Consider the following 24,681-nt stretch of genomic DNA (forward strand, 5'->3'; position numbering starts at 1 on the left):
TTGATCTATATATTACTGTAGTGATTGATCTATATATTACTGTAGTGATCTATATATTACCGTAGTTATTGATCTATATATTACCATAGTGATTGATCTATATATTCCTGTAGTTATTGATCTATATATTACTGTAGTGATTGATCTATATATTACTGTAGTGATTGATCTATATATAACCGTAGTGATCGATCTATATATTACTGTAGTGATCGATCTATGTCATAGTTATTGATTTATGTGTGAGTGTGTGCGTGTGCCTAGGCGATTTGTAGCATTGGTCAGAATTCCATTCAGCTATTTTGCTGTTCCCCTTCATATGGAACTGACAGAGAACACAGCTGATCTGTAGCCTGCTCCTTGGACATAGTCTCAAAATGCTCACATCACCTCACCATGTCTGTCGCATAATAGTCTAAGCATCCTTCCAGTCTCTCCATCCCACTAGTCTACATCATCATCCCAGGCTGGGTCAGGTAACGTTCTGCAGCATTCTCAGCCACATGGTCTGCTGGCCCTGTTGATGGACACTGCAGTTGATGGGAGCAACCTACCATATTGCTCCTGCTGCTTCCGCGTCCTGCCTCTTCCGGTCCTCTCATTAAACTGGCTGATTCTGGTGCTCGTTCATTCATCAACATATCCTACATATCCTCCTTCCCCTCCGCTCTCCCCTGCTCTGGTGCTGCCTATGCTGATGTTGTTACATCACACTGGCTCACAGACTGACTGCTGAAGCTACTGCATATAGACAAGGACCCCAGACCTGCAGAATCTATCTGAATATCTCTGGATCCGAATTTTTGGCTATTCTGTTTTATTTCTGTGTGATTTTTATTCGTTTATTCGGAATATTAACTTCGGGAGGATGTAGGTAGATCGCAGTGCGAGAGATTCCACATACCGCTAGTCGGGAAAAAAAAGAAGACAAAAAAGACAGCAGAAAAGGCGACAAGCCCTGCGCATCATGACAGATGGACTATCTAAATCCTCACGCAGCACCAGTAACGTTTCCGAGCGACTTTTATCTCTAACGCGGCTAATAATGCAGTACTGTGTACCATAATCTGAAAATAGCATTAGGCAGCGCTCAGAAAACACTGCATTGCTGCTGAAGGATGAAAAACAACGTCAGCACCTCCGCAGTCTTCCGCAAGCAGAGGAATTTCCAAAACAAGTTTGTCTGTCTTGTCTGACTGACTTGCTTGGACGTTGACACAAATATTAGTATCTCTTGAGTGTTGATATTGAATATTTATTTTGAAAATATAAATATAATCCTCCGTCTCAACAACTGTGTGTGACATATGGTCCAAATGTAACAGGCACTGCACCTGTGCCGAGTCAATAACAGGTAAAATACATGCGAGAGAAATACAGAAAACTATAGGTCATGATTGCTTGATTGATTTTGATGTGAAGATAAGCTTATACCGCCTATCGATCCTTGTTTTACTTTAAGTTTAATACATGAGGACTTCATTGAGCAGTCAGACTCAACCGCATAGTCTGTGTTTACTATAAACATAAGATATAGGCTTTATATATAGGCTCAACATTATTGTCAATTAGGCCTATAGGCTATGCATTATTTTAGGCTATAGGCTTTATATAGGCCTATAGGCTGAACATGATAGATTGTCAATTAGGCCTATGCATTATTTTATATACAGGCCTACGTCTAAAAACATTGACCTTCTGAATTAACATAATCCGAACTATCAGCAGTTTAATAATGAATTGATGTTAACTGTTTTAATGGCTGTTAATTGATTTGTAACTGTTTTAATGACTGTTACTTAGTGTTTAACTGTTTTGCGTTTGAGGTTTCCCAAGGCTGCTTTGATCCTCCATTCAATAGTGATGATGGCCTGTTATTGTTTTTCCTTTGTATTGGGGTTATCTATTTAGGATAAGATTCGCCTGGCTGACAATAACTTCAGGGCCCACAGCGTAAAATAACAGTTTATTCGGACACTAGGCTATTTTTAAACATAACAAAAAACATAGTCAGTAAAATAACATCAGACAAACATTAGAAGATAGAATCGCCCTAAATATGTGTTTTATTCCGGTATTTTGAATTTACCGCCTGGTTTCCCATCGTCTCCATTCTCCACGTCTCTTGAATGACGCTGACGCAAGCAGCCAGTCTGAATGGCGATTGTAACAGACTCGCAGGGCAGTGCCAACGGAGCGCAGCCCGACCTTATATCGCTTTGAAAAACATAGCTATATCAAATGAAACGGACGAGAACAGTAAGTGATTCAATACTATTTCGGATAAGTGTATTGTTATGTGGGAAGGTCGTATTATGTTTTTAAACGGCAGATTACGTTGATTTTTCGACGTCGGTTTGGCAACGGCTTTGTGTTAGGAGGGAGTAGGATCCGCTCTTTTATACCTCAGAGGTACGACCACGTAGCCGACGGAGCTAGCTAGCGACTGGTTTGGGAGGTTAGCCAGCTAAACTACAGTCCCTCAAGCCAACAACAGGCGCCTTTGTTCATGTCACGGGATCGTTGGAAAGCTCTCTATCAAACAAATATGTGGATAAACGTTGGTCATTTGATTCGATGTCATGTTTATATGGGTAACGTTATATAGTAGCCGTTGGCTGAATATCAACGACATTTAATTTCACCTGTAAGGTAGGATAAGCTAGTTAACAGTCAACTAGGGGTCTGTTCCCGGAGATATCACAGGAGTCGGAGGTTCATGACTTTTATGGGGGGGCGATCACATGGTTAACTTGGCTAGCAGTGGCTATCTGAAAAACCCCACGTTATGACGATGAACTAGCTTCACACAAAATAACCTATAGTCAGCAATACGGCGAATATGTTTTGTTGGCTAGCTACTATCGCCATGTTATTTACATTTAAACAATTCGGTGTTTTTTGGCTAGCTCCGTTTTGGATAAAGTGTGTAGCTAGTTAGCTACCTAGCGAACGATGCTACAGTAGCTAGTTTGCTAGCCGACTCAACTCCACGATTTATGATGGAGTTGAGCGGCGCAGTGTTAACAACGATTTTTTTAAAGGAAAGTAGCTTTTGTCCATTTGTCCCTAGATGACGGAATAGGGATTTGTTTTTACGTTTATGCTGTCCCTCAGTCCTCTCATGCAATGAGACATTCCCCAAAGCAAAGCTAAATAGAATGTTTGAAGGATAACAAAAAAGACCCGATTAAATCATTAAAATGCACATAAAAAAAACGGCAAGTACTTTTTTTGAAAATAGTATACACTTTATTTATTTTTTTACTTGTTGTTATTGTTTATGCCTTATAGAGCTGTGGTGTCATTTAACAAGGAGCCGATTTAATAAATGAACTAAACTCGCTGCAGCAGAGGGGTGAGGACCAAGAGGACAGAGACTAGAGTGGGCTACCTCAGTGGAGCAGGAGAAGAGCAGCTGACTTTAGCCAGGCAGGCACATAAACACGGAAGTCACTAAATCCCGAGTGGCGCAGTGGTCTGAGAGTGGCGTAGGGGGCTAAGACACTGCAGTCCCTGGTTCGAATCCAGACTGCATCACATCCGGCCTTGATTGGGAGTCCCATAGAGCGCCACACAATTGGCCCAGCGTCGTCTTGGTTCGGCCTGGGTAGGCGGTCATTGTAAATAAGAATTTGTTCTGAACTGACTTGCCTAGTTAAATAAATAAAATCAACCGAAATTCTTATTTACAATGACCGCCTACCCAGGCCAAACCCGGACGACGCTGGGCCAATTGTGCGCCGCTCTATGGGACTCCCACACAGCCTTTAAAAAGTATCTAAATTTGTCTCTACTCTTTTGCCAATAAAAGTCGCTGGAAGGATCTGACTTGCTAAATCTAGCAACAAAGTCGCTAAATTGGCAACACTGGAGTGTCGAGTCGCATTTAAAATGCAGTTTTTATTAAAAACTACTGATTTCAGCACCCAAAGAATATCCTGCAATTACATACATTGTTCTGTGTTATTGCAGGCTAACGCTATTCTTTAGGTGCTGAAATAAGTATTTTTATAAAAACGAATTTTATGTGAGGTCGGCGGTCCAGTCCGCCCACATTTAAGCCAGGTGTACAGTCGTGGCCAAAAGTTGAGAATGACACAAATATTAATTTCCACAAAGTTTGCTGATTCAGTGTCTTTACATATTTTTGTCAGATGTTACTATGGAATACTGAGGTATAATTACAAGCATTTCATAAGTGTCAAAGACTTTTATTGACAATTACATGAAGTTGACGCAAAAATGTGTAGTGTTGACCCTTGTTTTTCAAGACCTCTGCAATCCGCCCTGGCATGCTGTCAATTAACTTCTGGGCCACATCCTGACTGATGGCAGCCCATTCTTGCATAATCAATGCTTGGAGTTTGTCAGAATTTCTGGGGTTTGTTTGTCCTCCTGCCTCTTGAGGATTGACCACAAGTTCTCAATGGGATTAAGGTCTGGGGAGTTTCCTGGCCATTGACCCAAAATATCAATGTTTTGTTCCCCGAGTCACTTAGTTATCACTTTTGCCTTATGGCAAAGTGCTCTGTCACGCTGGAAGAGGCATTGTTCGTCACCAAACTGTTCCTGGATTGTTGGGAGAAGTTGCTCTCGGAGGATATGTTGGTACCATTCTTTATTCATGGCTGTGTTCTTAGGCAAACTTGTGAGTGAGCCCACTCCCTTGGCTGAGAAGCATCCCCACACATGAATGGTCTCAGGATGCTTTACTGTTGGCATGACACAGGACTGATGGTAGCGCTCACCTTGTCTTCTCCGGACAAGCTCTTTTCAGGATGCCCCAAACAATCGGAAAGGGGATTCATCAGAGAAAATGACTTTACCCCAGTCCTCAGCAGTCCAATCACTGTACCTTTTGCAGAATATCAGTCTGTCCCTGATGTTTTTCTTGGAGAGAAGTGGCTTCTTTGCTGCCCTTCTTGACACCAGGCCATCCTCCAAAAGTCTTCGCCTCACTGTGCGTGCAGATGCACTCACACCTGCCTACTGCCATTCCTGAGCAAGCTCTGTACTGGTGGTGCCCCGATCCCGCAGCTGAATCAACTTTAGGAGACCGTCCTGGCGCTTGCTGGACTTTCTTGGGCGCCCTGAAGCCTTCTTCACAACAATTGAACAGCGCTCCTTGAAGTTTTTGAAGATCCGATAAATGTTGATTTAGGTGCAATCTTACTGGCAGCAATATCCTTGCCTGTGAAGCCCTTTTTGTGCAAAGCAATGATGATGGCACGTGTTTCCTTGCAGGCAACCATGGTTGACAGAGGAAGAACAATGATTCCAAGCACCATCCTCCTTTTGAAGCTTCCAGTCTGTTATTCGAACTCAATCAGCATGACAGAGTGATCTCCAGCCCTGTCCTCGTCAACACTCACACCTGTGTTAACGAAAGAATCACTGACATGTCAGCTGGAACTTTTGTGGCAGGGCTGAAATGCAGTGGAAATGTTTTTGGGGAATTCAGTTAATTTGCTGGCAAAGAGGGACTTTGCAATTAATTGCAATTCATCTGATCACTCTTCATAACATTCTGGAGTATATGCAAATTGCCATCATACAAACTGAGACAGCAGACTTTGTGAAAATTAATATTTGTGTCATTCTCAACTTTTGGCCACGACTGTACACTACATGATTTTGCCCCCGATTTAGCAGTCCCCAGACTGGTCTCATAGACTAGACGTAACATAGTAAAAGTACATCCGGGACACTCAAGTTAGTATGATATGTTACGTTTGGTATTGTTACATAAGATAGGTTACTTAAGGCAGAAATTAAAGGAGCGTGATTGGGTGGGCGTATAACGCGAACGTATAGCAACCCGAAGGTTGCATTTGAGCTAATTAGGACTTTGCAACTACCTCTTTTTTTTTTAGCTATTTTGCAACTACTTAGCATGTTAGCTAACCTTTCCCCTAACCCCTAAAGCTAACGTTAGCCACTTAGCAAAAAATTATCACAACAAATTGGAATATCATATGTTTAGCAAATTTGTAACATATATTGTATGAATTGCAATTCGTAACATATCATATGAAATGTATGATGGACATCCACCAATTAATAAATACCTTCCTAAACGTAACATATCATACTAAATGGAGTGTCTCGGATTTGCGTACAGTGTTAATGTGAAATACTCTGAGACCACGTTGTTGTCCCAGACAAGTTTTTGAGCTCGGATATGAAATCCCCATGTCGTTGCCTACTTGAGGCGCGCGGCTGTCACCAACGCTCACTTAATGTGAGCTGGTCAGAGACGCAATCTGAGGTTTTCCGATCCAATCTTTGAGCAGTCCCAGACATCCCAAACATCCCAATATTTTCAAATGTTTGATTTTAACGGCACAAACTCTGCAATGCTCTTGTAGTGTGAGATGTGCAATGACAAATTCTGACTGAGAACGGTGATTATCTATAGCCAATGAGAGCTCGCTAGAGAAGCCAGTGAGATGATGACGTTGTTTCACATCACCCAGAATGTGTCCACTCGAGCAGGAGCCATGACTACTAGTATGTATTTGTATTTGCCTTTAGCCAAAGTGTCAAGTCGGCCGACGTTAACAACCAATGTAATTCAATTAAAAAATGTTGGCTAGATATTTCAACTCTGTATTTTAAGTGTGAAAACTAAGCTAACATATGGAATTGTTTTAAGATGATCCTACAAAGGATCATTTATCTATTTTATTTTTTAAATTCAGGACCTATTTAGGTATAAAATATATCTATGAAACATTGAATTTGGCCTTACTGCTATTAGCTCATAGAAACACATTGAATAACAGATTGTATTGAGACGCAGCCCATGCAGATGTCTCCAGGTTAAACAGGTGGATTTTGATGGGAATTTGTTTAAGCTAATTAGATTTCCGCAGTGGCGTGGACCTTGACTCTAGGCGTTTAACTGGCCGTGTGCCATATAAACTGGCCACAGTGTATTAGGTACACCAATTTAGTACTTTGTCAGACCCCCTTTGCCTCCAGAACAGCCTGAAATCTTCCGGGCATGGGAACATTGCTATCCATGGACCTAACATGTGCCAGGAAAACATTCCTTGACAGTCTCTTAAGACCTCTCATCAACGAGCTGTTTTCGCCCACAGGACAGCCGCTGACTGGATGTTTTTTGTTTGTCGCACCATTCTCGGTAAACCCTAGACACTGTCGTGCGTGAAAAGTCTAGGAGGCCGGCCGTTTCTGAGATACTGGAACCAGCATGCCTGGCACCTACGATCAGACCACACTCAGTCGCTTAAGTTAGAGTGTTGGGCCAGTAACCTTAAGGTTGCTGGATCGATATCCCCGAGCTGACAAGGTTAAAATCTGTAATTCTGCCCCTGAGCAAGGCAGTTAACCTGGTGTGTTCCCCGGGCGCCAGAGATGTGGATTAAGGCAGCCCCCTGCACCTCTCTGACACATTTCAGTTGGAGGCATTCAGTTGTACAACTGACAAGGTATCCCCCTTTCCCAAACTAGTTTTGCCCATTATAACATCTGCCTAGCGACTTTCCGCAGACCATATGGTCTTTATTGCAACTTGGCTGGATTACAAAGCCAGGTAGCAAGCTATTTTTAGAAGTTTATTGAGTAAAACTGGACATTTTCCTCAGTTCAAATATAAGACTTTTTTCCAATAAATATCAAGGGTCTTATTCTGTTGACGTGATCGTCGATGCTTGGCTGCCGTTTGACAAATAAAGATAATCTCTCTTTTGTCGAATAATTTGTTGTCTAGTGAGCGGTTGTCTAGTGAGTGGTTGTCTAGTGAGCGGTTGTCTAGTGCACACGTGCCAATACCAGAATGGACACACTGGCTATACAACATTTGTTGTTGTGAAAACCATCAGTAGAATTGAATATGTGATGAGAACCCATTTAACTAGCTTCTTTTCTTTTTTACATGGGAATTTAACCGCAACATGTATTTTGATGCGCACTATGTCATCATGCACAAGTCAATTTGATGGAAACTCTGGTGGGAAAATTTGCATATTGTTTTTATGCTGATTTTTGAATATTTGTGTGAAAATCTGTCGCCAATTGGATGAAAAACCTAGTTTGAAACTTTTGAAATGTATTAGCTAGCATTTCTCTCCATCTATTTCTCTTTTGGGTCATCTTAAATTGGACAGTGACAGTTGTTTAGTCCATTTGACGTCAGGCTATTAAAGGGTTGAATGGACCTATGTCAAGTCAGCCAGCCATGGCAGTGTTACTATTGTCTAATTGTTGTCTGATTGCTGACCTAAAGCATTGTGTTGTTTCTGTTTCAGGTTACGCCCATGTAAAATGGAGGATAGTTTTGATTGCGACTGTGGTGAGCTTGAGCCACCCGATTGTTGAGGGCCAGACTACTCTGTGAAGACTAAAAGGCAAGACACCATTTTGGATGAGCGGTGGTTCCAACAGGAAGAAGATTGAGTAAATACAAAAACAAAAAAAAAATAGAATTTAAAATTGTAGTGCTTTTTGGCGCAATTAGAATCAATGCAGCTGCACAGGATGAGTCTATCACTGAATGTATCTGCACTGTGAGGATGCAACCAGATGCTGTTGTAGTTTTTGAATTGGCCTTTTGAGTTCATTCCATTATTGCTGGCTGTTAAACACTAAACATTTTAAAAACGGCTTAATAACCGGAGAAGCAACAAAAAAATAAATAAACGATTTCAAAAAAGTAATTCATATTAGGCCTGAGAAACTTGCTTCATTTGTCAAACAAACATGACTTTCTACTCTGGTTGTGAGTCAGAGAGCCGTGTGATTCTGTGAGGGTTAGACAGGGGGAAACAGTAGTCTTCTGTAAGGGTTATACCACCCACATTTATATTTTCACAATAATACACACCAGTTAAGACCTCCTATAGCTTATTATCAGTCAGTTTGTCCATTTTGTATTGAACAACCCCAAAAGTCAATAGAAACTTAGTCAAAACACCAAATCCAAGATGGCGGAGAAGTTTGAGTCTCTGATGAACATCCATGGGTTTGACCTCGGCCCACGTTACATGGACCTGAAGCCTCTGGGCTACGGAGGGAACGGCCTGGTGTTCTCAGCCGTCGACACGGACTGCGACAAACGCGTGGCGGTGAAGAAGATCATCCTAACGGACCCTCAGAGTGTCAAACACGCCCTGAGAGAGATCAAGATCATCAGGAGACTGGACCACGACAACACCGTCAAGGTAACACAGGAAATGCAGTAACCAACTGTACAATACCTTTTTATTGGCCATTCGTATGGAAATGTCTTTTGTCAGGACAGCAGTGGAATGGGTCAGCTCCTAACACTGCAGACAGTGGGGGGAACTCCCCTTGCTCAAGTCACACTGCAACATCAAACTCTGCAGTCATATAAATTGGCCTGAGTAGAACAATACAGGTCACTTCCAATTGCTGGACTACCTCACACTAGTTACTGCTAAAGCACTTGAGTCACACTACACACAGTCAAGAACATACAGACAACATGCAGGTGTATCTGCTCAAATGAGTTGATGTTAACATATGAACACCTTCCCTCTGCCAGGTATTTGAGACTCTAGGGCCCAGCGGTCGCCACCTAACAGAGGACATAGTCTCTCTGACAGAGGTGAACTCTGTGTACATCGTCCAGGAGTACATGGAGACAGACCTGTGTCAGCTCCTGGAGAGGGGTCTTCTCTCTGAGGACCACGCCAGACTCTTCATGTACCAGCTGCTGAGAGGCCTCAAGTACATCCACTCTGCCAACGTACTGCACAGAGACCTGAAGCCTGCCAACTTGTTCGTCAACACAGAGGACCTGGTGCTGAAGATAGGAGACTTTGGGCTGGCCCGGATCATGGATCCTCACTACTCACACAAGGTAAGAGGCTAAAACAGAGACTAGTTAAACTAACAGTCATTACTGTCTGTAATAACCATGTGATACCTGCCTAGCGTTCTGGCTTTATTGCCCAGAAACAAACTGGGCTAGTCCCTCAGGTGACGCTATCAGCCTATCACACCACATTGCACCGCAGGAAGTTAACAAGGAGGTATGGTAGTTCCTGAAGTCGCGCCTCCGTTTCCCTTCCCAGGGGAAATGCTTCCGCTAAGGGCCCTGGGAACCAATATTTCCGTTGAGGGGTGGGAGGCCACATCCACATCCTGCCCCGGTGCTGAGGACAAGAGTTTAGACTGTGTGGTGTTGACCAGGCTGTGTGGCGTTGACGACCAGGCTGTGTGGTGTTGACCAGGCTATGTGGTGTAGATTGTGCACCAGTTGGGCGTTCGAACTTCAGAGATATGGAAATTAGGCTGAGATGTCTGGCTCTGGGAGAATGTTGGTTGAGGTGGGTCTTTCTCCAGCCGTACACTGCTCCTTGGACAGGACTCGGAGGGGAGAGATGAGAGCAGGGGTCACAGAAGAATGAAGAAAGGGGTGAGGAGAGAGCTGAGGAGTGGAGTAGTCACCATGCAGCTACAGGTGTCTTAGATTAGTCATCACCAGGGCCTGTCTGGTGTGGGACTCGGCCCTCTCTGGCACCGCACAGGATACACTCAGGACTTTTACAGTTAGCTAGGCCTCACACTTTCTCACACACACTGCTCAGCCCCAAGCCAGAGTCTTTCACAGCTAGGCCACAGCTTCACACACACAGTGGCTCATATCACAGATCAAGTGTTGACTCGCTACTCTCCAATGACGCATCACTGAGAACACTCTCTCCTTTGAATAGCAATCGTGCTGGGGACACGGCAGGATACTGGCATTTCCATTTCAGTGTGTGTGTGTGCACTACAGGTGCCTGTTTGAAGTTCAAGAGAGATTTTCTCACGATCTTCAGTCTCTGTAGCCAGACACCCCTCCATATTCCCTCCTCTTCCTCCCTCTCCTAGCCCCTATAGCAGCTCTGCTCTGTTTTGCTGTGGGTTTTCCCTATATAAGCAGGTTTTGTTTTGATGACATGGAGGCAAGGGAATGGCCTATTGAAAAGACGTCAGCAGAGGGTCAACTCTTTTTGTATTTCTGTGGACTGCAGAAGCTTAAGTGTGTGTGTGTGTGTGTGTGTGTGTGAGTGTGTGTGTGTGTGTGGACCCGATTCTCTGTAGAGAATCACGGCCATTTGGTGCCGCATTCCATGTACCATCCAGAGAGCCTGGACACACACACACACACAGCCTGAGTGGACGGGGGGGGGCAACCACTTGACTCCCGTGCCCCTGCCTGCCCAAGCTGCCCTGCTGTTGGGGTAGCTGGCTGGCTCTGCCTCTCTGCATGCTATTTGTACAGCTCACTCTGTCTAAATAAAGAACCAGCCCATTTGCAGCAACTAACCTTGGTGTCTTGTGTGGTATATGGCACGACGTAATGCCTGGATACAGCCCTTAGCCGTGGTATATTTGTCATACACCACAAACCCCCGATGTGCCTTATTGCTGTTAGAACCTGGTTACTAACGCAATTAGAGCAGTAAAAATGAATGTTTTGTCATACCTGTGGTATACGGTCTGATATACCACGGCTGTTAGCCAATCAGCATCCAGCTTATATTTTTATATATCCATCTTCAGCTAGACCTACTCCATGTCCTGTGTTGTACATGACCAGAGATGGGCCCTGATTGGCTTAATATGACCAGAGATGGGCCCTGATTGGCTTAATATGGCCACCATTTGTCTCTGACTGGGTTTAGGTGATTGGGTTCTTATGGAGATTACATTGTCCGTTTCTCAGACTTCATTTATGCTCCTATTGAAGTTCTCAGAATTTGTCCCATCCCCCCACCCTTAGAAATATTCTAAACTTTGCTAGAGGATTGTGTGGTTCTGTATGTTGAGTGGTTCTGTATGTTGAATGGTGAGTTACTCTGAGCCTCCTCAGACTGCTTCTGTGGGACCCACAGCAGTCAAACACCCAGTGGCCCGCCACCAAGAATGTCTGGAATCCACGTGCAGGCAGGAATCAAGCATCCTGTGCATTTCCCTCCCTCCCAGCCAGCCAGCCAGCCAGTCAATCATTCCTTTGTCCTGCCTATCGTGGGAGCCTTTCTCCAAGGCTAGAGCTGTTCTCAAGCTGCTAGCGTAGCATAATCATGCCCTGAGGTTAAGCAGGGAACGGGGCTCCGCTGTTACAACCAGTGTTAGTTTAGCATTTAGCTTAGCGTGCCCTTTGGCTGACTAGACGCATGGGTTGGCAAAAGCATTGCATTTGCGTCCGTTAGCTTAGCATTAGCAATAGCGTCCCTTTCGGCTTAGCACAGTGAGCATGGCAGGGACTCGGCCGGCTGTAGACCAGAGTTAGCTAGCTTAGCAGTTAGCTTAGTTTAAGTGCGCCCTTCAGTGAAGCAGGGCAAGGGGCATGGCTGTGTAGACTAGCATTAGCTGAGTGATATGACATCTGCTCAGTGAGGCAACTTGACCTCCTATTTACAAGATGTAATCCAACCCTGAAGATTTCTTAATGCAAAATGGCCTTGACATACATACTGAAGGGTTTGTTTATAGGAATATAAATGTTTTATTGAACCCAGTTTTGTTCTAGGAAGTTAGACAAAATGAAGACAATAACATGACGGTCTTTTACATGTGAGCAACAAGTGGTTTTGGGGTGTTTTTTTTTAAACCAAGCTAAGTTAGTCATTTTCCAAACAAGTCCTTTTCATCTAAAACCCTGAAAAGACGTTGGTGTGAATGAGACGTATATTCCCTAAAAACCCTCCAGGCCTGTGTGTCATTATGAAGAAACAGCAGAGAGACTGTTAAGCTTGCAGATGGTAGCTGCTCTTGATGTGCAGGTGTACATTTCCTGGAATGTTATAAGGAGAGAGAGAGAGGGGGGGGAGAGATGGAGGGGAGAGAGAGGGGAGAGATCGTCATTTCACCACCACACGTTTCCTGCTGTAGCTCGGATCACTCCACCACAGTCCTCCTCCCATGACACACATACTCACGTTGACCCAATTACCCAGCTATAGCAACACACACACAGCGCTCCGCTTGGCTCGCCGCTTCCGCTCCAAGGTTCACAAGGCTTTTAAAACGGCAGGGGAAAAATGACTTGAGTCGTGTGTTTTCACGTTTTTGAAGCAGAGCAACAGCTCTAAACCATTCTCTCTAATCAACACGTTTTATTTTGACCCACAAAGCCATGCCTAACACATATTTCCTGGGGATCAAAGCTGTGTGTATATAAAGCCATGCCTAACACACATCTCCTGGGGATTAAAGCTGTGTGTATATAAAGCCATGCCTAACACACATCTCCTGGGGATTAAAGCTGTGTGTATATAAAGCCATGCCTAACACATATCTCCTGGGGATTAAAGCTGTGTGTATATAAAGCCATGCCTAACACACATCTCCTGGGGATTAAAGCTGTGTGTATATAAAGCCATGCCTAACACATATCTCCTGGGTATTAAAGCTGTGTCTATATAAAGCCATGCCTAACACACATCTCCTGGGGATTAAAGCTGTGTCTATATAAAGCCATGCCTAACACACATCTCCTGGGGATTAAAGCTGTGTGTATATAAAGCCATGCCTAACACATATCTCCTGGGGATTAAAGCTGTGTGTATATAAAGCCATGCCTAACACCCATCTCCTGGGGATTAAAGCTGTGTGTATATAAAGCCATGCCTAACACACATCTCCTGGGGATTAAAGCTGTGTGTATATAAAGCCATGCCTAACACACATCTCCTGGGGATTAAAGCTGTGTGTATATAAAGCCATGCCTAACACACATCTCCTGGGGATTAAAGCTGTGTCTATATAAAGCCATGCCTAACACCCATCTCCTGGGGATTAAAGCTGTGTGTATATAAAGCCATGCCTAACACACATCTCCTGGGGATTAAAGCTGTGTGTGTGTGTATGTATGTATATATGTGTGTGTGTGTGTGTGTGTGTGTATATATATATATATATATATATATATATGTATGTAAGCCAGTCAGTGTGTGTGTATAGCTACTAATCCTCTGTCACCAGGTTCTCTGAGACAACCCTATAGTACTCTACAACTGCTGCCTTCCTCTCCTTCCTCTTATTTTCCTCCTCCCCTTCCTCTACACTCCCTTTTCATCCTCCCTCCCTCTCTTCCCTTCCTCTCCTCACTCCCCCTTCCTTCCACTGAGGTGTTAGCCACCCATCTGAGACAGAAACATATGATGTATTTTTTTTCTCTAAACCACATTGCACAAATGAAGCTAAAGTAAAAATGTGAACTATTCTACACAGATAAAGGCTTTACGTAGAGAACCATAGCATGGCTGTACTTCCTGTCTTGAATGGAAGACCCACTAGTCTAGTAGTGAGAACAGCACAGCGCTCAGTGAGTGGAAACAGGTTTTTGTCTCTGTCACACACTGGGCTAGATAACACTGCCTCTCTGACTGTTGCAAACTTGTGGCTTTGGTCTGGTCTGGAGAAATGACTTACTGTGTCACTCCGGCTGTCAGGGCGGTGTGTGTGTGTGTGTGTGACGTGTATGAATTCTCCTGAAATTAGTTAGGCAAAGCACTAGCTAGAATGTTCACTTGTTGTAATCTGCTGTGGATTCTCAGAACCTCTTTCATTCTACACTTCTTATGCAACATTACGGGCAGGATTCCATGCTGGTTGTTGCTAAATCTCTGACTACAGTTGTCTGACTGCTGGGAACTGCTTGGAGTTTCCTCATTTGTGATTAGTGTATTGACTGATTTCATGACATTCTGCTGGCTGATTGGCTGGCAGACTGTTCTGGCTGACTGGTTTTCTGACTGCTCCTTCAGTTGCTTAAAAGCTGCTGATGCAAGAGAGACATCTACCCATTTCTAAATATACCCACCCAGCCAACCTGGCCTTGGTGTTGCTTAGAATATGCACCAGCTTTTATTGACTAGATCATTTCTCCCATCTCTACATCTAGATCATTCTGTCATTCAACCTAGATCATTTCCAGTTGGTCCACATGTCCCGTGGCCCGCTAGCTGAGCCTTGTTGTCCCGTGGCCCGCTGGCTGAGCCTTGTTGTCCCGTGGCCCGCTGGCTGAGCCTTGTTGTCCCGTGGCCCGCTGGCTGAGCCTTGTTGTCCCGTGGCCCGCTGGCTGAGCCTTGTTGTCCCGTGGCCCGCTGGCTGAGCCTTGTTGTCCCGTGGCCCGCTGGCTGAGCCTTGTTGTCCCGTGGCCCGCTGGCTGAGCCTTGTTGTCCCGTGGCCCGCTGGCTGAGCCTTGTTGTCCCGTGGCCCGCTGGCTGAGCGTCGGTGGCCCGCTGGCTGAGCCTCGTTGTCCCGCTGGCTGAGCCTCGTTGTCCCGCTGGCTGAGCCTCGTTGTCCCGCTGGCTGAGCCTCGTTGTCCCGCTGGCTGAGCCTCGTTGGCCCGCTGGCTGAGCCTCGTTGGCCCGCTGGCTGAGCCTCGTTGGCCCGCTGGCTGAGCCTCGTTGGCCCGCTGGCTGAGCCTCGTTGGCCCGCTGGCTGAGCCTCGTTGGCCCGCTGGCTGAGCCTCGTTGGCCCGCTGGCTGAGCCTCGTTGGCCCGCTGGCTGAGCCTCGTTGGCCCGCTGGCTGAGCCTCGTTGGCCCGCTGGCTGAGCCTTTTTGTCTCGTGGCCCGCTGGCTGAGCCTTTTTGTCCCGTGGCCCGCTGGCTGAGCCTTGTTGTCCCGTGGCCCGCTGGCTGAGCCTTGTTGGCCCGCTAGCTGAGCCTTGTTGGCCCGCTAGCTGAGCCTTGTTATGAGCTGAAGACATTAGACTGTTTAGTGTGGGACTATCCTACCTGAGCTAATTCATTGATTTATTGGTATGTCCATAATAAAGGAGGCCATGCTTACAGACTGGTGTTCATTACATTTAGAAGGTCAGCACAACCTGTGTGCTTGTCAAAATTGTATAATGATATTCTGACTGGCACACACGGGGTGTGTGTGTGAGTGAGCCTTTCTAGCGACAGAGACCGAAACAGCCAGCTCACCACTCTGACGTAGCAGGGAACCAAACAGAAGAAAATGAAACCCAACGGGGAGGGGCCTACCTAAATTTGTCCAATAGAAACTTGTTTTCGTTGCAAAATGTTTTCCATTTGGATTAAATGGTTTCATTTGCGAAATGTTTTCGACTAATGATTTCTCCCCAGGTCAGAGGGTGTAGTTTTAACGCTGTAACACACACACACACACACACACACACACACACACACACACACACACACACACACACATCCCACAGCATGGGACCTTGTGGGGATCTATAATTGATTTCCATTCAAAATCCTATTTTCCTTAACTGCTAACCCTTAAGCTTAAAATAGCCTTTGTCCTTGTGGGTGTGATCTTGTTTTACTGTCCTTGTGGGGACTTTTTGAGGATGGAAGAACAAGACAGGGCACTGGTTTGGTGGGTGCCTTTTGTGTTGCAGGGCCTGAGGGCAGACTGGCAGGCAGCGTATTGTTGCTGACTCTACTGTCCCGGAAGTACAGATTGGTGTGTGTGTGTGTGAGAGAGCGGCAGGGGGATTATCCTGCTCTATGTGGCTGCTGACTGGGCCTGTGCATGTGTCCTCCCTCTTTCTCTCCCTTTTTCCCCTTTCTGTATTTTCTCTCCCTTTTCATCTGTCCATTTTTGTGCGGCCAGGCCGTAGCGGCCAGGGGCCAGGCCGTAGCGGCCAGGGGCCAGGCTGTAGCGGCCAGGGGCCAGGCTGTAGTTGGAGGAGTGGGTGGGTTGGATTGAGCTCTGGGACAAACATACGTGTATCTCCTATCGTCACTGAGGATACTGCAGGCAGGTCTAATGTGACAGGGCCCGAGCAGAGCTCTAGGAGCTTTGATCTACCAGGGTGGGTGACTGGCCGCTGGGTAACAGAAACAAACAGCGACGGCGGCTGTCTCCCAAATGGCAGCCTATTCCCTTTACAGTGCACTACTGTTGACCAGGGTCCATGTAGGGAATAGGGAGCCAAAGGGGAAGCGTCCAGAAGCAGCTTGTTCTGTTGATACAGCTTTGATGAGTCTGTTTCTCAACCATTAAGAGGTCGTTAACTGAATGCAGTTAACAGGATCAATGGTGCTTTTGAAATCAATACAAGCCTGGACACACACACACACACACACACACACACTGCAGTACAGTAGGATGACAACTGTTTCATTAATATAAATAAACTAGTAAGCTATGGGTCTGTGTTTTAGGTGTATCTCATAAGAGCTGATAAACCAGTTTCAGTCACATTCGGTTTATTCATTCTGAACACACACACACACACACACACACAGAGAGGGAGGGGTTGAGTCATTCTGAACAGAGAGGGAGGGAGGGGTTGAGTCATTCTGAACAGAGAGTGAGGGAGGGGTTGAGTCATTCTGAACAGAGAGGGAGGGAGGGGTCCTATGAATTCAGGTTTATCAGGCTCTTGCTCCCATTCAACTCTTTTAGTGTGCACTTCTCACTAAAGCCTTGTTAACTCAACTCACCCTCCCCTTTTCCTCTCTCCCCCCCTCTCCAGGGTCATCTTTCTGAGGGCTTGGTGACTAAATGGTACCGGTCTCCTCGCCTGCTGCTCTCCCCTAACAATTACACCAAGGCCATTGACATGTGGGCTGCTGGATGCATCTTCGCTGAGATGCTCACCGGGAAAACGCTCTTCGCAGGTCAGTCAAGCACAGACTCACACTGGTGACCCGTGAGGCAGGTGACTGTGCCACTGAGCTATGGGGCAGAAATGTAGGCCACAGGCTTCATGGCACGTGGGTTCTGGCAGAGCTCACACACCTCACACTCTGACTGACATGGCGTAACTGATATTGGGCAGACAGTGAAGTGGTGCCACGGGGGTATAGATATGGTGCTGCTTGTCTATATCGGTGTTAACTCTTGGGGGGGGGTAGGTATGTGTGTGTAACCTTGAAAGCTAGCTAACTGAGGTAACCTGGAGAGTTGGCTAGCTAAACTGAGGTAACCTGGAGAGTTGGCTAGCTAAACTGAGGTAACCTGGAGAGTTGGCTAGCTAAACTGAGGTAACCTGGGGAGTTGGCTAGCTAAACTGAGGTAACCTGGGGAGTTGGCTAGCTAAACTGAGGTAACCTGGGGAGTTGGCTAGCTAAACTGAGGTAACCTGGAGAGTTGGCTAGCTAAACTGAGGTAACTTTGGGAGTTGGCTGGCTAACCTGAGGTAACTTTGGGAGTTGGCTGGCTAACCTGAGGTAACTTTGGGAGTTGGCTGGCTAACCTGAGGTAACTTTGGGAGTTGGCTGGCTAACCTGAGGTAACTTTGGGAGTTGGCTGGCTAACCTGAGGTAACTTTGGGAGTTGGCTGGCTAACCTGAGGTAACTTTGGGAGTTGGCTGGCTAACTGACTGAATCTTGTGCTTAGTGACCAGACAGAGAAGCATCAGGTCCTATTTTTAGAGTCTTTGGTATCACTCACTCGACCGGGGATCAAACCATCCCAACCTTTCAATCTCATGGTGGACATTAACCACAAGGCCACTGAGTTGGTGATCCGACAGTTGGGTGTAAACCAACCCTGTGTTATCCTGTAATAACCTGTGTCCTCCTGTGTTTTTAACCCTGTTTTGAACGGGTGTTCTGCAGGAGCACATGAGCTGGAGCAGATGCAGCTGATCCTGGAGTCCATCCCTGTGCTGAGAGAAGAGGACAGGCAGGAGTTACACAGTGTTATCCCCGTCTTCATACACGGTGACATGTCCCAGCCGCACAACCCACTGGCCAAGCTACTGCCTGACGTCAGCCCACATGGTGAGTCAAGACACGCAGTCGTGTAGACACATACACAGTGACATGTCCCAGCTACACAACCCACTGGCTAAGCTACTGCCCGCCGTCAGCCCACAGCTTGAGTCTAGACACATTCACACTCGTGACGTACAAACACACACTGGACAAACTGATGCCTGACATCATACCACCAGGTGAACACACACAAACTAACACATTCCTATTCTATACCATATGGTAAATGCTCCTCTTCCCTTCCAGCCCTGGATTTCCTGCAAAAGATCCTGACCTTTAACCCCATGGACCGTCTGACAGCAGAAGAAGCCCTAGCCCACCCCTACATGTCTGACTACTCCTTCCCCCTGGACGAACCCGTCTCCCTGCACCCCTTCCACATAGAGGATGAGGTGGATGATATCTTACTGATGGACCAGGGTCACAGCCACACCTGGGACAGGTACATGGAGACATACTGTAGTATTCATTACATACTTACAACTGGGTTCCATAGCTAGCTAGTTATAGAAGAGGATTTCTTTACTGTGGATGTCAAACTCAGGGGTTTGTGCTTGGGTTGTCTTAACCCTTTATCCCTCCTGCCATCAGGTACCATGACAGCCAGCTTTCAGAAGGGGACTGGCACCTCCACACCCACAGCACTCTGGACACTGACGAGGTACAGGTGGACCCTCGGGCTCTGTCTGACCAAACTGATGAGGAGGAGGTCCAGGTACGGAGAGAAACACACACACACACACACACACACACACACACACACACACACACCTTCCTCAAGTCACCACTCTAACCCCTGTCCCTCCTACCCCTCCAGGTGGACCCTCGTAAGTATGCAGACGGAGACCGGGATTTCCTGGACGATCCTTCCTACGGCTACTCCTCCCTCTTCACTCCCGAACGCTCGTGGCCCGACCCCGATGACGAACACTTCGACCTTCACCACGAGAACAAGTACTGTGACCTGGAGTGTTCCCACACCTGTAACTACAAGGTGGTGTCTCCATCCTACCTGGATAACCTGATCTGGAGGGACAGCGAGGTCAACCACTACTACGAGCCCAAGCTCATTATAGATCTGTCCAACTGGAAGGAGCAGCAGAGTAAAGAGAAACAGGCTCAGGCTGCAGGCAGAGACAAGGAGCACAAGGCCCAGAAGAGCAAGTGTGAGAAGAACGGCCTGGTGAAGGCTCAGATGGTTCTACAGGTAGAGAAGGGCCCCGTGGAGAAGGACTCCCAGCAAGAGAAGAACCAGACCCAGACTACTCAACAGAATCAAAGCTTTGACTTTGACTCCTTCATCGCCGGCACCATCAAACTGAGCCTGCAAACTGAGCCCAGCGACGTGGGACTCCTGGGGGACGTGGGCCTCCTGAGCGAGGTGGGAGTGGGCCTCCTGAGCGAGGTGGGCCTCCTGAACGAGCTCAACTCGTCTGTGTCCCAGCTGGAGGCTCCGCGGTCAGGCTCCATGTCCAAAACCATCAGCCAGGAGAAGGAGGAGAAGTGTCTGGTGAACTTTGCTCAGGTTAGCATCACCGTGGGGACCGCTGGGTCTGGGGCGCGTCCCGCACACCCCTGGGAGAGCTTCGGAGGGGGGGAGAGGGTGGATGAGCGGAGAGGTGGGTGTCTGATGGACGGGGCGGGGCACTGGGACGTTGGAAAAGAGGAGCAGCTCCAGAAGGACAGCTCCTACACCAGCTACCTGGACAGACTGTTCAGCAGGAAGGACGAGGGCAGCGGGGAGACTGCTGCTAGCGCCGCCGACACCCCAGAACCTGAGCCCTCGGATGTGGGAGGGGAGAGGGAACGGGACGAGGGGGGCTTCCTGGCGCGGAGCGGAGAAATCATGTTTAACATGCAGCTGGACTCTCTGGCGCTGCCGGGGTTCCAAGTTACGACCGATGTGCCGCTCAAATCCATACAGGCCTCCCTCGCTCCCTCCACGGTCAAATGCTCGCCTCAGATCGCCCACACAACCTACAGCAGCTTCTTCAAGCATCTGAATTAAAAACCCAAACCATACAATACCATGCTCCTCACAGTGCAAGATCTCTAGGCTGGTTCTGTTGTCCTTGTATTCTATTTCATTATGATAGTAATGTTATTTTACTTGAATCATTTCATACCTTATCGTATGGCTCCTTTTTAAAATCGAAACTTTTATTTGTATTATTTTTTAGTTGTAGGAGTTAAAGGTAAAATAGACTGGGTTGAAAGTTGCTAACAGATCAAACGTCAGAGTTATTACCTCTGGGGTCACTGGGCCTACCTGAGTTGATCTCCCCAGTTATCCCTCAGCATCCACAAACTGGCAGCATTTACACTGCACACTGAGTACTGTAGACTAAAGGAGAGAAGGAATGGGGAAGAGATAAGAAAGGTGGAGAATTGGATAGGAGATATCGAGGGATATGAGAAGTGGTGCTATGCTAGCAGAACAGCCCTGTTCATCCTGCAGCCTTCCCCTGAGCTCATCACTGATCTAAGACCTGGCTGAATAAGTGAAAGGAAAGTTTGCACCCTATTACTTAAACCAATCTGACCCTCGTAGATCAGTAATGTGGTCAACACAGGAATAGATGTATAGAAATCACAGCTTTGTATCTGCCATTCTGGCGTCTGTGACGGCATGGCCAGTGTCATTGAGGATATCTCTATTTTAAAGTAGTATATTTTCTTCTTCTTTTGACGTTTGAAGAGTGTAACGCTAATATTGGTGACTTACCGCCACCTGCAGTCTTCGAGTCTTGAACCAAATCGTGTTATTAATTTATTGTGGCCACTAGATGGTGGTCATATAGCTTAAAGCCATTTACAAACTAGGCAAAACAATTTGAAGAAGACAATGCTCAGCTCATCGGCTGATCGCTCCCAACCCATAGGAATCCCCACCCAGTTAAATGGTGGAAGCCCTCAATGGAAATGTCCATGCAAAAACAGGTTATTTCCAAGAAATGATCTCTACATCTCCATGGGAGGAAGGATAAATATCTTAACAGGGCCAGTGTGAGAAGATTGAGGGCATTGTGTACTAAAGGAGAGGTGTATTGTGGGAGACGTAGTCATACTGACATCACCACTGCTGTAGGTCTTTTCATTAGGGAGGGGGGGACAGGCTTTTATTTGAAAATGTACTTTAATTATTTTTACCAATTGTTTAATTTATTTCTGTATAATTTCCCAAAAGAGGCTTCCTGAAACCCCCTCATTTCATACTGTAGTTTTTTTTGACACATGATGCCAGCAGCGAACCATTACACCTGGACCTTTTGTAAATGTGTTATCTACCTCAAGGTAACAGCAGCGAGAGACATTCGAAGCCGCACTAGTGCTTTACACACACACCACACACACACTACCATCCTCATATATATATATACACACACACACACACACACACACACACACTACCATCCTCATACACACACACACACACACACTACCATCCTCATACACACACACACACACACTACCATCCTCATACACACACACACACACACACACTACCATCCTCATACACATTGCATTGACATAGTGACCTTTTCTTCTGTTTTGACAGTTGTGTTTCCATTATTTATTTCTAGCAGATATTTATTTGAACGGGACAACGTGTTATTTCAATGTAACTGTTCTGGACACCGAGGCGTTGGACGAGAGGGACGGGGGAGTGAGATGGAAGGACATCCCATTTTTCATTGTGTCACTATGGTGACTCATTTAGTTATGGTAGGATGCAAGTTAATAATGAATTCATCTGTTTAAGTTATAGAAGCTTTCCATTTTCAATCATTTGTCATTATTTTTATGTATAGGTGCATTCTGTTTTTTTTTTGTGGGGGGGGCTGCTTCATGAGAAGCGCCTAAGTCTTAATTTTTTAAAATCTAAATGTAAATTGTTAAAATCGTGTGCATGGAAGAAACAGGAGGTACATTAAAACGAAGTTAATGTTGTACATCATTACATTTAATTGTGTTTTTATTACATATTTAAGTTTCCAAGCATGATACGATTAAGTTCTGAAGGTGTAGCATGTACAACATGAGGACATTCGTTTTTGCCTTAAAGCTGCCTCTCCATTTTGTAATAATCGGTTCCCCTGTTCTATGAAATATCTCATTTAATAAACATGACCAGCAAACAATTGGACTGTCTTTTGCTTTCTTCTCTGTTTTAGAAAGGATTTGAAACCATTTGTTTCAAAGACAACTGTTGAAAAAGCACTATGGACAAACACATCTTCATGCATCCTCTCCTGTCTCCCTTCTCTTTCCTCCCTTTCCTGTCTCCTGTCTCCCTTCTCTCTTTCCTCCCTCTCCTGTCTCCCTTCTCTCTCTTTCTCCTCCCTCTCCTGTCTCCCTTCTCTTTCTCCTCCCTCTCCTGTCTCCCTTCTCTCTCTTTCTCCTCCCTCTCCTGTCTCCCTTCTCTTTCTCCTCCCTCTCCTGTCTCCCTTCTCTCTCTTTCTCCTCCCTCTCCTGTCTCTCTCTCTCCTCCCTCTCCTGTCTCTCTCCTCTCTCTTCTCTCTCTCTCTCTCTCTCTCTCTCTCTCTCTTCCCTCTCCTGTCTCTCTCTCTCTTCCCTCTCCTGTCTCTCTCTCTCTTCCCTCTCCTGTCTGTCTCTCTCTTCCCTCTCCTGTCTCTCTCTCTCTGCTGTCACTCTCTTCTCTCTCCTGTCTCTCTCTCTCTTCTCTCTCCTGTCTCTCTCTCTTCCCTCTCCTGTCTCTCTCTTCTCTCTCTCTCTCTCTCTCTCTCTCTCTTCCCTCTCCTGTCTCTCTCTCTCTTCCCTCTCCTGTCTCTCTCTCTCTTCCCTCTCCTGTCTCTCTCTCTCTGCTGTCACTCTCTTCTCTCTCCTGTCTCTCTCTCTCTTCTCTCTCCTGTCTCTCTCTCTTCCCTCTCCTGTCTCTCTCTCTCTTCCCTCTCTCTCCTGTCTCTCTCTCTCTTCCCTCTCTCTCCTGTGTGTAAAGTGCTGACTGCAGTCCCCTATTGTAGGGTCCAGTTTTAGAATGTCCCAGTAAACTGGTTTTATTGCACAGCAACATGGACGCACCTTTACACACAGCCACTGAACCAACAGCTACATGTAGCTCTAGCACCCTGTTCCCTATATGGTGCGCTACTTTTTGACCAGAGCCTTATGGGCCAAGGGAACATGGTGCCATTTGGGATGCACATTGACTCTTAGTCTACCCCCTAGGGCCCTGATCTATACCAACAGATACCAGCACTCTACCCAGCCCAACACCTCACTAGGACTGGGTTAATGTATCACTGTTGGTATGCCTGGGTTTATGACTGGTTACAACACCTCACTAGGACTGGGTTAATGTATCACTGTTGGTATGACTGGTTACAACACCTCACTAGGACTGGGTTAATGTATCACTGTTGGTATGCCTGGGTTTATAAATGGTTACAACACCTCACTAGGACTGGGTTAATGTATCACTGTTGGTATGCCTGGGTTTATGACTGGTTACAACACCTCACTAGGACTGGGTTAATGTATCACTGTTGGTATGACTGGTTACAACACCTCACTAGGACTGGGTTAATGTATCACTGTTGGTATGCCTGGGTTTATGACTGGTTACAACACCTCACTAGGACTGGGTTAATGTATCACTGTTGTTATGCCTGGGTTTATGACTGGTTACAACACCTTTTCCCACTTGGCTTAACAGTTCCGGAGCACTGGCATAGTACTGGCTATTCCTCCTTTGTTGTTATGGTAACAACTCATCAGTCTACACTCTGCTAGGCAGAGCCATATATTTACAACTGCCTCCTGTTTCAGTCTGGCCCAAGTTCTTATGCAGTAGTTCAGCCAGGCAGCCTGAGAGTTTCGGTCTGACCCGTTTCATATTCAGGGTTGTAAATGAAATGTGTCCTGAATTAGCTGTCATTTACAGTGGGGTTCTGAACTTGACACCCTTGAAAAAGATGACCAATAATGACTTAAGTGTGACCTTTTGACCCTCTAACTTTCTCACTC

General features: G+C 46.2%; 1 protein-coding gene across 2 annotated transcripts; it reads left to right on the forward strand.

Moving 5' to 3' along the window:
• Positions 1 to 768: 768 nt before the first annotated feature.
• LOC106594832 (mitogen-activated protein kinase 6) lies at positions 769 to 22,835 on the forward strand. 2 transcript variants are annotated; one of them, XM_045689641.1, is made up of 8 exons: positions 769 to 1,354; positions 8,277 to 9,188; positions 9,533 to 9,850; positions 17,447 to 17,591; positions 18,535 to 18,699; positions 18,940 to 19,135; positions 19,285 to 19,408; positions 19,511 to 22,835. In XM_045689641.1, exons 2-8 carry the CDS (start codon positions 8,952 to 8,954, stop codon positions 20,699 to 20,701), a joined length of 2,376 nt encoding a protein of 791 aa, XP_045545597.1. In that variant the 5' UTR covers positions 769 to 1,354; positions 8,277 to 8,951; the 3' UTR covers positions 20,702 to 22,835. The 2 variants fall into 2 exon arrangements, with proteins under 2 accessions (XP_045545597.1, XP_045545596.1); XM_045689640.1 differs by lacking the exon at positions 769 to 1,354 and adding an exon at positions 2,103 to 2,259.
• The last annotated feature ends 1,846 nt before the right edge of the window (positions 22,836 to 24,681 follow it).

This window comes from Salmo salar, chromosome ssa11 (assembly GCF_905237065.1).
Source record: "Salmo salar chromosome ssa11, Ssal_v3.1, whole genome shotgun sequence".
Lineage (NCBI taxonomy): Eukaryota > Metazoa > Chordata > Actinopteri > Salmoniformes > Salmonidae > Salmo > Salmo salar.

Excerpts from the sequence above, each read along its gene's own strand:
- LOC106594832 (XM_045689641.1), top strand. The coding sequence starts at position 8,952 with ATGGCGGAGAAGTTTGAGTCTCTGATGAACATCCATGGGTTTGACCTC. Across the intron at positions 9,189-9,532 it reads ACCACGACAACACCGTCAAG|GTATTTGAGACTCTAGGGCC; the intron begins GTAACACAGGAA and ends TCCCTCTGCCAG. Across the intron at positions 19,136-19,284 it reads CACAGCCACACCTGGGACAG|GTACCATGACAGCCAGCTTT; the intron begins GTACATGGAGAC and ends TCCTGCCATCAG.